The sequence below is a fragment of the Oncorhynchus nerka genome, unplaced genomic scaffold (genome assembly GCF_034236695.1).
Source record: "Oncorhynchus nerka isolate Pitt River unplaced genomic scaffold, Oner_Uvic_2.0 unplaced_scaffold_727, whole genome shotgun sequence".
NCBI classification, from domain to species: domain Eukaryota; kingdom Metazoa; phylum Chordata; class Actinopteri; order Salmoniformes; family Salmonidae; genus Oncorhynchus; species Oncorhynchus nerka.
In genome coordinates, this window is record NW_027040463.1 from 371068 (window position 1) to 383567 (window position 12500).

Consider the following 12500-nt stretch of genomic DNA (forward strand, 5'->3'; position numbering starts at 1 on the left):
GAGACAGAGAGAAAGGAGAGAGAGACAGAGAGAAAGGAGAGAGACAGAGAGAAAGGAGAGAGACAGAGAGAAAGGAGAGAGAGACAGAGAGAAAGGAGAGAGAGACAGAGAGGAAGGAGTGTGACCGAGAAAGCAGAGAGAGACAGAGAGGAAGGAGAGAGACAGAGAGGAAGGAGAGAGACCGAGAAAGGAGAGAGAGACAGAGAGGAAGGAGAGAGACAGAGAGGAAGGAGAGAGAGACAGAGAGGAAGGAGAGAGAGACAGAGAACAGGGAGAGAGAATAGAACAGAGGACCAGCTGTGTGGACCTTCATATGGAGTCTATAACAGAGGGAGGAGGAGGAGGAGGAGGGCTGAGGGAGCTGGTTCTAAAGTGGTTTACAGAGACCCAGGCCCCTCTCATTCTCCTCCATGAAGGAAACTTTCCCGATTGGTTCCAAGGCTTCACCACCAGGAAGTAAGTGCTGTACTTTCATAATGAGGAATCTGGACAGGACAGCAGTGGGAATACGTTGTCTCAGTGTTTTAGCAGATCAGATCTCTGTTTTGAGGTATATTGATATATATATATATTATATATATTGTATATATTGTATATATTGAAGGTCTGAAAGCAGATGAAGTTCTCTGACTACAAACTGTAACATCGTTTTGGATGCCTCATTGTTTCATTGACTATAGTAATACATTATACTGTCGATTCAAAACCACGGCCTCTGAAACAGGCAGAAAGAAGGGTCTTTTTTTGAGGCTCTTTATCTCAAGTAATTGTCATTTGTCAGTGAATAAATGGTGCAAAGAGAGAGACTGAAGATACAGTGGGTTTCTATCCAATCGGCGAACAGATGTTCATGTGAACATTTTAAAATCAGAATAAAGACATTTTCCCCACCAGCGCCATCAAAATGAACTTGTTGTAGATAAAATGCTGTGTGTAATGATTCCCATGTACCGAATAAAACATTCAGGTTGAATGGGCTTCCATCACATTATGGGGGGTAGACTAGTGGTTAGAGTGGAGGGGCGGAGGGGCGGCAGGTAGACTAGTGGTTAGAGTGGAGGGGCGGAGGGGCGGCAGGTAGACTAGTGGTTAGAGTGGAGGGGCGGCAGGTAGACTAGTGGTTAGAGTGGAGGGGCGGAGGGGCTGCAGGTAGACTAGTGGTTAGAGTGGGAGGGGCGGCAGGTAGACTAGTGGTTAGAGTGGGGGGTGGAGGGGCGGCAGGTAGACTAGTGGTTAGAGTGGAGGGGCGGCAGGTAGACTAGTGGTTAGAGTGGAGGGCGGAGGGGCTGCAGGTAGACTAGTGGTTAGAGTGGAGGGGCGGAGGGGCTGCAGGTAGACTAGTGGTTAGAGTGGAGGGGCGGCAGGTAGACTAGTGGTTAGAGTGGAGGGGCGGCAGGTAGACTAGTGGTTAGAGTGGAGGGGCAGAGGGGCTGCAGGTAGACTAGTGGTTAGAGTGGAGGGGTGGAGGGGCTGCAGGTAGACTAGTGGTTAGAGTGGAGGGGCGGAGGGGCTGCAGGTAGACTAGTGGTTAGAGTGGAGGGGCGGAGGGGCAGCAGGTAGTCTAGTGGTTAGAGTGGAGGGGCGGCAGGTAGACTAGTGGTTAGAGTGGAGGGGTGGAGGGGCGGCAGGTAGACTAGTGGTTAGAGTGGAGGGGCGGCAGGTAGTCTAGTGGTTAGAGTGGAGGGGCGGCAGGTAGTCTAGTGGTTAGAGTGGAGGGGTGGCAGGGTAGTCTAGTGGTTAGAGCGTTGGACTAGTAACCGAAAGGTTGCAAACTCGAGTCCCTGAGCTGACAAGGTAAAAATCTGTCGTTCTGCCCCTGAACAAGGCAGTTAACCCACTGTTCCTAGGCCGTCAATGAAAATAAGAATTTGTTCTTAACTGAGAGAGATAAAGAGGGAGAGAGAGAGCGAGAGAGAGAGGGAGAGGGAGAGGGAGAAAGAGACAGAGAGAGAGAGAGAGAGGGAGAGAGAAAGAGGGAGAGAGAGAGAGAGAGAGAGAGAGGGAGAGAGAGAGAGAGATAAAGAGGGAAAGAGATAAAGATAAAACAATATGTAACAATGTGCTATATATATTAAAGCTAATTTCCCTGTGAAATCAGTTGACAGCGTATTTTGTTCTCTACTTCCTTCCTGTCAGGGAAGCAGAGGATCAGCTGAGAGACAAGCCTCTGGGATGTTTTCTCATCAGACTCAGTGACAAAGCTGTAGGATACATCCTCTCATACAAGTGATTCCTCGTACTGGTTTGGTTACCTAAGACACATCATAACAAAACATCAACATATCATTTCATTCCTTAAAAAAAAATAAACGAAATGTGCAGCTTAGCCTACAGTGGGTTGGGAAAGGTTTAAATGATTGCAATTGCATGTGTTCCCCCCCAGAAGGTTATGTTCAATAGAAGGAATGAACAGGAAGTCTTTTTAGATTGTTCACACACTGTTACACCAAAACAAGGTTTGTAGTCAGTGTTGTATCTTCTCATGCCGTCTCATCTCGCTTCACTAAACCTGTACTCTTCCTCTTGTAACCCTTCCTCAGAGGACAAGATCGCTGCCGCCATTTTGTGATCAACCAGGACCAAGCTGGGCTGTTCGCTATCTCCGGGGACGACCAGCCTCACCACAGCCTCACAGAACTGATAGAGCACTACAGACTCCATCCCATCCAGCCCTTTGGAGAGTCCCTCACCTCTACATACTGTTGTCAGGTAGGAGAACCAATAACATGACAGAGTCAGTCCCTCACCTCTATGTACTGTTGTCAGGTAGGAGAACCAATAACATGACAGAGTTACTGTTGTCAGGTAGGAGAACCAATAACATGACAGAGTTACTGTTGTCAGGTAGGAGAACCAGTGACATGACAGAGTCCCTCGCCTCTACATACTGTTGTCAGGTAGGAGAACCAATGACATGACAGAGTCCCTCACCTCTACATACTGTTGTCAGGTAGGAGGAACCAATAACATGACAGAGTCCCTCACCTCTACATACTGTTGTCAGGTAGGAGAACCAATGACATGACAGAGTCCCTCACCTCTACATACTGTTGTCAGGTAGGAGAACCAATAACATGACAGAGTCCCTCACCTCTACATACTGTTGTCAGGTAGGAGAACCAATAACATGACAGAGTCCTTCACCTCTACATACTGTTGTCAGGTAGGAGAACCAATGACATGACAGAGTCCCTCACCTCTACGTACTGTTGTCAGGTAGGAGAACCAATAACATGACAGAGTTACTGTTGTCAGGTAGGAGAACCAATAACATGACAGAGTCCCTCACCTCTACATACTGTTGTCAGGTAGGAGAACCAATAACATGACAGAGTCCCTCACCTCTATGTACTGTTGTCAGGTAGGTGAACCAATAACATGACAGAGTCCCTCACCTCTACATACTGTTGTCAGGTAGGAGAACCAATGACATGACAGAGTTACTGTTGTCAGGTAGGAGAACCAATGACATGACAGAGTCCCTCACCTCTACATACTGTTGTCAGGTAGGTGAACCAATAACATGACAGAGTTACTGTTGTCAGGTAGGAGAACCAATGACATGACAGAGTCCCTCACCTCTACATACTGTTGTCAGGTAGGAGAACCAATAACATGACAGAGTTACTGTTGTCAGGTAGGAGAACCAATAACATGACAGAGTTACTGTTGTCAGGTAGGAGAACCAGTGACATGACAGAGTCCCTCGCCTCTACATACTGTTGTCAGGTAGGAGAACCAATGACATGACAGAGTCCCTCACCTCTACATACTGTTGTCAGGTAGGAGAACCAATAACATGACAGAGTCCCTCACCTCTACATACTGTTGTCAGGTAGGAGAACCAATAACATGACAGAGTCCTTCACCTCTACATACTGTTGTCAGGTAGGAGAACCAATGACATGACAGAGTCCCTCACCTCTACGTACTGTTGTCAGGTAGGAGAACCAATAACATGACAGAGTTACTGTTGTCAGGTAGGAGAACCAATAACATGACAGAGTCCCTCACCTCTACATACTGTTGTCAGGTAGGAGAACCAATAACATGACAGAGTCCCTCACCTCTACATACTGTTGTCAGGTAGGAGAACCAATGACATGACAGAGTTACTGTTGTCAGGTAGGAGAACCAATGACATGACAGAGTCCCTCACCTCTACATACTGTTGTCAGGTAGGTGAACCAATAACATGACAGAGTTACTGTTGTCAGGTAGGAGAACCAATGACATGACAGAGTTACTGTTGTCAGGTAGGAGAACCAGTGACATGACAGAGTCCCTCGCCTCTACATACTGTTGTCAGGTAGGAGAACCAATGACATGACAGAGTTACTGTTGTCAGGTAGGAGAACCAATAACATGACAGAGTTACTGTTGTCAGGTAGGAGAACCAATAACATGACAGAGTCCCTCACCTCTATGTACTGTTGTCAGGTAGGTGAACCAATAACATGACAGAGTCCCTCACCTCTACATACTGTTGTCAGGTAGGAGAACCAATGACATGACAGAGTTACTGTTGTCAGGTAGGAGAACCAATGACATGACAGAGTCCCTCACCTCTACATACTGTTGTCAGGTAGGTGAACCTAAAACATGACAGAGTTACTGTTGTCAGGTAGGAGAACCAATGACATGACAGAGTCCCTCACCTCTACATACTGTTGTCAGGTAGGTGAACCAATAACATGACAGAGTTACTGTTTAACATTTAACATTTAAGTCATTTAGCAGACGCTCTTATCCAGAGCGACTTACATTGTTGTCAGGTAGGTGAACCAATAACATGACAGAGTCCCTCACCTCTACATACTGTTGTCAGGTAGGAGAACCAATGACATGACAGAGTCCCTCACCTCTACATACTGTTGTCAGGTAGGTGAACCAATAACATGACAGAGTCCCTCACCTCTACGTACTGTTGTCAGGTAGGAGAACCAATAACATGACAGAGTTACTGTTGTCAGGTAGGTGAACCAATAACATGACAGAGTCCCTCACCTCTACATACTGTTGTCAGGTAGGAGAACCAATGACATGACAGAGTTACTGTTGTCAGGTAGGAGAACCAATGACATGACAGAGTCCCTCACCTCTACATACTGTTGTCAGGTAGGTGAACCAATAACATGACAGAGTTACTGTTGTCAGGTAGGAGAACCAATAACATGACAGAGTCCCTCACCTCTACATACTGTTGTCAGGTAGGAGAACCAATGACATAACAGAGTCCCTCACCTCTACATACTGTTGTCAGGTAGGTGAACCAATAACATGACAGAGTCCCTCACCTCTACATACTGTTGTCAGGTAGGAGAACCAATGACATGACAGAGTCCCTCACCTCTACATACTGTTGTCAGGTAGGTGAACCAATAACATGACAGAGTCCCTCACCTCTACGTACTGTTGTCAGGTAGGTGGACCAATAACATGACAGAGTTACTGTTGTCAGGTAGGAGAACCAATAACATGACAGAGTTACTGTTGTCAGGTAGGTGAACCAATAACATGACAGAGTCAGTCCCTCACCTCTACGTACTGTTGTCAGGTAGGAGAACCAATAACATGACAGAGTCCTTCACCTCTACATACTGTTGTCAGGTAGGTGAACCAATAACATGACAGAGTCCCTCACCTCTATGTACTGTTGTCAGGTAGGAGAACCAATAACATGACAGAGTTACTGTTGTCAGGTAGGAGAACCAATAACATGACAGAGTTACTGTTGTCAGGTAGGTGAACCAATAACATGACATAGTTACTGTTGTCAGGTAGGAGAACCAGTAACATGATAGAGTTACTGTTGTCAGGTAGGAGAACCAATAACATGACAGAGTCCCTCACCTCTACATACTGTTGTCAGGTAGGTGAACCAATAACATGACAGAGTCAGTCCCTCACAGTTGGGAAAACGTTGGTTAAAATGTAACCTTGTCTGATAGAGGAAGCCTATGGTGCCCCTTGTGTTGCAGTCTATCTGTGTTCAGTCAAGTCACAGTCTATCCCAGTCTATCTTCTCATGCCATCCCAGTCTATCTGTGGACTGTGTTCAGTCAAGCTCAGGACAGCTGTATAATGTGTTGCAGTCTAACTGTGTTCTGTGTTGCATCTTCTCATGCCATCCCAGTCTATCTGTGTTGTATCTTCTCATGCCATCCCAGTCTATCTGTGTTGTATCTTCTCATGCCATCCCAGTCTATCTTCTCATGCCATCCCAGCCTATCTGTGTTGTATCTTCTCATGCATTCCCAGTCTATCTGTGTTGTATCTTCTCATGCCATCCCAGTCTATCTTCTCATACCATCCCAGTCTATCTGTGTTGCATCTTCTCATGCCATCCCAGTCTATCTGTGTTGTATCTTCTCATGCCATCCCAGTCTATCTGTGTTGTATCTTCTCATGCCATCCCAGTCTATCTGTGTTGTATCTTCTCATGCCATCCCAGTCTATCTGTGTTGCATCTTCTCATGCCATCCCAGTCTATCTGTGTTGTATCTTCTCATGCCATCCCAGTCTATCTTCTCATGCCATCCCAGTCTATCTTCTCATGCCATCCCAGTCTATCTTCTCATGCCATCTCAGTCTATCTGTGTTGTATCTTCTCATGCCATCCCAGTCTATCTGTGTTGCATCTTCTCATGCCATCCCAGTCTATCTGTGTTGTATCTTCTCATGCCATCCCAGTCTATCTTCTCATGCCATCCCAGTCTATCTTCTCATGCCATCCCAGTCTATCTTCTCTCATGCCATCTCAGTCTATCTGTGTTGTATCTTCTCATGCCATCCCAGTCTATCTGTGTTGCATCTTCTCATGCCATCCCAGCCTATCTGTGTTGTATCTTCTCATGCCATCCCAGTCTATCTGTGTTGCATCTTCTCATGCCATCCCAGTCTATCTTCTCATGCCATCCCAGCCTATCTGTGTTGTATCTTCTCATGCCATCCCAGTCTATCTGTGTTGCATCTTCTCATGCCATCCCAGTCTATCTGTGTTGTATCTTCTCATGCCATCCCAGTCTATCTTCTCATGCCATCCCAGTCTATCTTCTCATACCATCCCAGTCTATCTGTGTTGCATCTTCTCATGCCATCCCAGTCTATCTGTGTTGTATCTTCTCATGCCATCTCAGTCTATCTGTGTTGCATCTTCTCATGCCATCCCAGTCTATCTGTGTTGTATCTTCTCATGTCATCCCAGTCTATCTGTGTTGCATCTTCTCATGCCATCCCAGTCTATCTGTGTTGTATCTTCTCATGTCATCCCAGTCTATCTGTGTTGTATCTTCTCATGCCATCCCAGTCTATCTTCTCATGCCATCCCAGTCTATCTGTGTTGTATCTTCTCATGCCATCTCAGTCTATCTGTGTTGTATCTTCTCATGCCATCCCAGTCTATCTGTGTTGTATCTTCTCATGCCATCCCAGTCTATCTTCTCATGCCATCCCAGTCTATCTGTGTTGCATCTTCTCATGCCATCCCAGTCTATCTGTGTTGTATCTTCTCATGCCATCCCAGTCTATCTTCTCATGCCATCCCAGTCTATCTGTGTTGCATCTTCTCATGCCATCCCAGTCTATCTGTGTTCTGTGTTTTAGTCAAGCTCAGGAGAGCTGTATGATGTGGTGCAGTTCGAGGCCAAAGAGAAGAAGAAGACCGGTGGGGTCAGTGTCCGAGCCCTGAGAAGTTACTGGGACCAGCAGAACGAACAGAAGAATGACCAACACCAACAGAATGACCATCAAAAGGACCATCACAATGACCCACGGAATGACCCACGGAATGACCCACGGAACGACCCACGGAATGACCCACGGAATGACCCACGGAACGACCCACGGAATAACCCACGGAATGAGCAGCACCAATGGAATGACCTGCCGCCAACTAGGCAGCCCCCTGCAGTGCCACCCGTGCTGCCGCCCAAAACCAACAACAGGAAGTTGACATCAACAGTATCCATTGGCAGGAAGTCCCTCCCACAGGTACAGTAGGCAAGCCGCTACGATGGCTGAAGTCAGGTTATAAGCGGTGACGTAATGACATGGTATTACCCGACAGGGTCATGACCTATGGTGCAGGAAACATTTCCAGTGGTGGTATTAGTTCATCTTCCGGTGACCTTTAACCTCTGCACATTTCATACAGAAATATTCTATGAGTAAAAACCCAATGTATTTCCTGTGTTCTGTCTTTAGCAAGCAGTTCCTCCAGTACCAAGGCGAGGCCCACCTCTGACCCACTCTCTGAGTGGAACCTTGTCTGACAAGAGCCCGTCTCAAACCCAATACGCTGAAATACATCATGACCAAACCAGGACCACATCTCACGGTCAAACCCAATACGCTGAGATACATCATGACCAAACCAGGACCACATCTCACGGTCAAACCCAATACGCTGAGATACATCATGACCAAACCAAGACCACATCTCACGGTCAAACCCAATACGCAGAAATACATCATGACCAAACCAAGACCAAATCTCATGGTCAAACCCAATACGCAGAAATACACACGAACCAGAACAAAGTGGAGAGACTGGCCAGTACTGGGAGTCTGAACCAGAGGAGAAGCACTGGGCCCTGGTCCTTCAATAACACCTCCACAGCAGCAGGAGGAGTCATGTACTCTGAGCTGACCCTGCCAGATGGACGGAGCCGCTCTCTACCCCGCCTGGACGACGCCACGGAGGAGGAGGAGGAGGAGGAGGAGGGGTACTCCGACAGGATAACCATCCCTTGCTTCCCCAACACCTCTCACTCCCCCAATCCCTCCAAGAGGGTCACCTGCAACGCCTACTCTCTTCAGGACCCCAGGGAAAGCCCCCGGCCACAGATCCACGGTGGACCACAAAGCCTGGATCAGCTGAGCATCAACCCACTGTACCAGGCCTCTGTCGGGCTTGGTGAGGGCCGGGACGCCCCCTGGAAGGTACCACAGAAGCAGAGAGAAGGGGACCGTGGCAGAAGCCCCAGGACCAGACTACCCAACAGGAGGAGAGTATGTATGCAGAGGTTCCAGAGGGGCCATCTCCTCCCCGTCATATGATTACTGACAACACCTATGAGCAGATCCCAGGGGACGGTGGCCAAAAGAGGACACAAAGCACCGCCACAGACCAGGGAGGAAACACCTATGAGATGCTGGAGAACCTGAAGTCCAAGGAGTCTACTTGGGGCAAGAAGGTAAAATAACTACTGAAATAGTCCTTGAGTATCTAGATACACAAAATGATCATCACGATGTTATGCAAAATGAAAAGATTCTTACATAAAAATATATACAGTCCAGGTAACTGGTAAAATAAAGGAAACCCTCGAGTGTAACTGTGAACGACAACATACTGTATGTGTTCCTACCAACATCTGACTGCACTCACTGCAAACATACACGTAACTGGCAAAATAAAGGAAACACTCGAGTGTAACTGTGAACGACAACATACTGTATGTGTTCCTACCAACATCTGACTGCACTCACTGCAGACATACACGTAACTGGCAAAATAAAGGAAACACTCGAGTAAATGAGGGATTCAACATATATGGAAAGCAGCAGGTGCTTCTACACAGGTGTGGTTCCTGAGTTAATTAGCAATTAACATCCCATCATGCTTAGGGTCATGTATAAAAATGCCCAGTTGTCCATTATTTTGGTTACCGTGGATAGAAGAAGAGATCTCAGTGACTTTCGGATCTCAGTGGCTCTCAGATGGAGCATGAGGGGTTTAAAGGTGTGTGTGTGTGTGTGTGTGTGTGTGTGTGTGTGTGTGTGTGTGTGTGTGTGTGTGTGTGTGTGTGTGTGTGTGTCTCAGTCACCAGATCTCAACCCAATTGAACACTTATGATTCTGGAGTGGTGACTGAGACCAGCGTTTTCCACCACCATCAACAAAACACCAAATGATGGAATTTCTGTAGAAAATATTAAAAATAAAGATAAACCCTTGAATGAGTAGGTGTGTCCAACCTTTTGACTGGTACTGTATATACCCACACTGTATAATGATAAAATATATTCTATTGATTCTGTTGCTAGAATATCACATGGAGAAAATTATTCCCTGAATACAAGAAGAAATAGCAGCACCCTGCAGATTCAGCAACAAACCAATCAGCACCCTGCAGATTCAGCAACAAACCAATCAGCACCCTGCAGATTCAGCAACAAACCAATCAGCACCCTGCAGATTCAGCAACAAACCAATCAGCACCCTGCAGATTCAGCAACAAACCAATCAGCACCCTGCAGATTCAGCAACAAACCAATCAGCACCATGCAGATTCAGCAACAAACCAATCAGCACCCTGCAGATTCAGCAGGAAGACAATTCTTTGGTCAATGTTATTGTATTTAGGAAATGTGTAGACTTGTGTTATCTCTGTGTTAAATGTGTTTTATTAGCAAATATAAATTAAATGCATTTTCCCTTATCCACACATTGATTGTACTTGGAAATTGAAACTCAAGCTGTCTTGAGCAGAGAGAGAGAGAGAAAAACTAGTGCAGCTATACACTGAGTGTACAAAACATGATTGAGTTGCACCCCCTTTTAACCTACAGAACAGCCTCAATTCATCGGGCGTGGACTCTACAAGGTGTTGAAAGCCTTCCACAGGGTCTCTACAAGGTGTTGAAAGCCTTCCACAGGGACTCTACAAGGTGTTGAAAGCATTCCACAGGGACTCTACAAGGTGTTGAAAGCCTTCCACAGGGACTCTACAAGGTGTTGAAAGCCTTCCACAGGGTCTCTACAAGGTGTTGAAAGCCTTCCACAGGGTCTCTACAAGGTGTTGAAAGCCTTCCACAGGGATGCTGGCCCATGTTGACTCCAATGCTTCCCACAGTTGTGTCAGGTTGGCTGGATGTCCTTTGGGTGGTGGACCGTTCTTGATACACACGGGGAAACTGTTCAGTGTGAAAAACCCAGCATCGTTGCAGTTCTTGACACACTCTAACTGGTGCGCCAGGTACCTACTACCACACCCCGTTTAAAGGCATGTACATCTTTTGTCTTGCCCTTTCACCCTCTGAATGTCACACATACACAATCCATGTCTCAGTTGTCTCAAGGCTTAAAAATTCTTCTTCAACCTGACTCCTCCCCTTCACCTAAGACTGACTGAAGTGGATTTAACATGACTCCTCCCCTTCACCTAAGACTGACTGAAGTGGATTTAACATGACTCCTCCCCTTCACCTAAGACTGACTGAAGTGGATTTAACATGACTCCTCCCCTTCACCTACACTGACTGAAGTGGATTTAACCTGACTCCTCCCCTTCACCTACACTGACTGAAGTGGATTTAACATGACTCCTCCCCTTCACCTACGACTGACTGAAGTGGATTTAACATGACTCCTCCCCTTCACCTACGACTGACTGAAGTGGATTTAACAACAGACATCAAAAAGGATTGTATCTTTCACCTGGTCAGTCTGTGTCACAGTAGTATGTATGGAGAGGACATTACAGTAGTATGTATGGAGGGTCTATGGAAGGTCTACTGAGGGTCTATGGATGGTTGATGTATTCTGATAGAGGACATTACAGTAGTGTCTATGGAGGGTCTATGGAAGGTCTATGGATGGTTGATGTATTCTGATAGAGGACATTACATAGTATGTATGGAGAGGACATCACAGTAGTATGTATGGAGGGTCTATGTCACAGTAGTATGTATGGAGAGGACATTACAGTAGTGTCTATGGAGGGTCTATGCAGGGTCTATGGAAGGTCTACTGAGGGTCTATGGATGGTTGATGTATTCTGATAGAGGACATTACAGTAGTGTCTATGGAGGGTCTATGGATTTTTTTTTAATATATATATTTTTTTTTTAACCTTTATTTAACCAGTTAAGAACACATTCTTATTTTCAATGACGGCCTGGGAACAGTGGGTTAACTGCCTGTTCAGGGGCAGAACGACAGATTTGTACCATGTCAGCTCGAGGGTTTGAACTCACAACCCTCTGGTTACTAGTCCAACGCTCTAACCACTAGGCTACCCTGCCACTACTGTAATGTCCTCTATCAGAATACATCAACCATCCATAGACCCTCCATAGACCCTCCATAGACACTATTGTAATGTCCTCTATCAGAATACATCAACCATCCATAGACCCTCAGTAGACCCTCCATAGACTGAGGGTCTACTGAGGGTCTATGGATGGTCTACTGAGGGTCTACTGAGGGTCTACTGAGGGTCTATGGAGGGTCTATGGAGGGTCTACTGAGGGTCTATGGATGGTTGATGTATTCTGATAGAGGACATTACAATAGTGTCTATGGAGGGTCTATGGAGGGTCTATGGAGGGTCTATGGAAGGTCTACTGAGGGTCTATGGAAGGTCTACTGAGGGTCTATGGATGGTTGATGTATTCTGATAGAGGACATTACAGTAGTATGTATGGAGGGTCTATGGAGGGTTTAGGGAGGGATACCTGGTACATTAAAGGCACATAAACATCAGTGAGAGAGTT

General features: G+C 46.3%; 1 protein-coding gene across 2 annotated transcripts in view; it reads left to right on the top strand.

Moving 5' to 3' along the window:
- Positions 1-12500, top strand: part of LOC135571153 (paternally-expressed gene 3 protein-like) — a 13657-nt gene that overhangs the window by 240 nt on the left and 917 nt on the right. Inside the window, exons 1-6 of one of the 2 annotated variants that reach the window (XM_065016946.1) lie at positions 1-456; positions 2137-2226; positions 2541-2709; positions 7606-7992; positions 8206-9197; positions 10050-12500. The exon at positions 1-456 is cut by the window's left edge and continues 240 nt beyond it; the exon at positions 10050-12500 is cut by the window's right edge and continues 917 nt beyond it. In XM_065016946.1, the coding sequence (XP_064873018.1) occupies positions 314-456; positions 2137-2226; positions 2541-2709; positions 7606-7992; positions 8206-9060 (1644 nt within the window). In that variant the 5' untranslated portion in view covers positions 1-313 and the 3' untranslated portion in view covers positions 9061-9197; positions 10050-12500. Of the gene's footprint in view, positions 457-2136; positions 2227-2540; positions 2710-5348; positions 5873-7605; positions 7993-8205; positions 9198-10049 lie in introns of those variants that run through there. The other variant, XM_065016947.1, reaches the window with a different exon arrangement.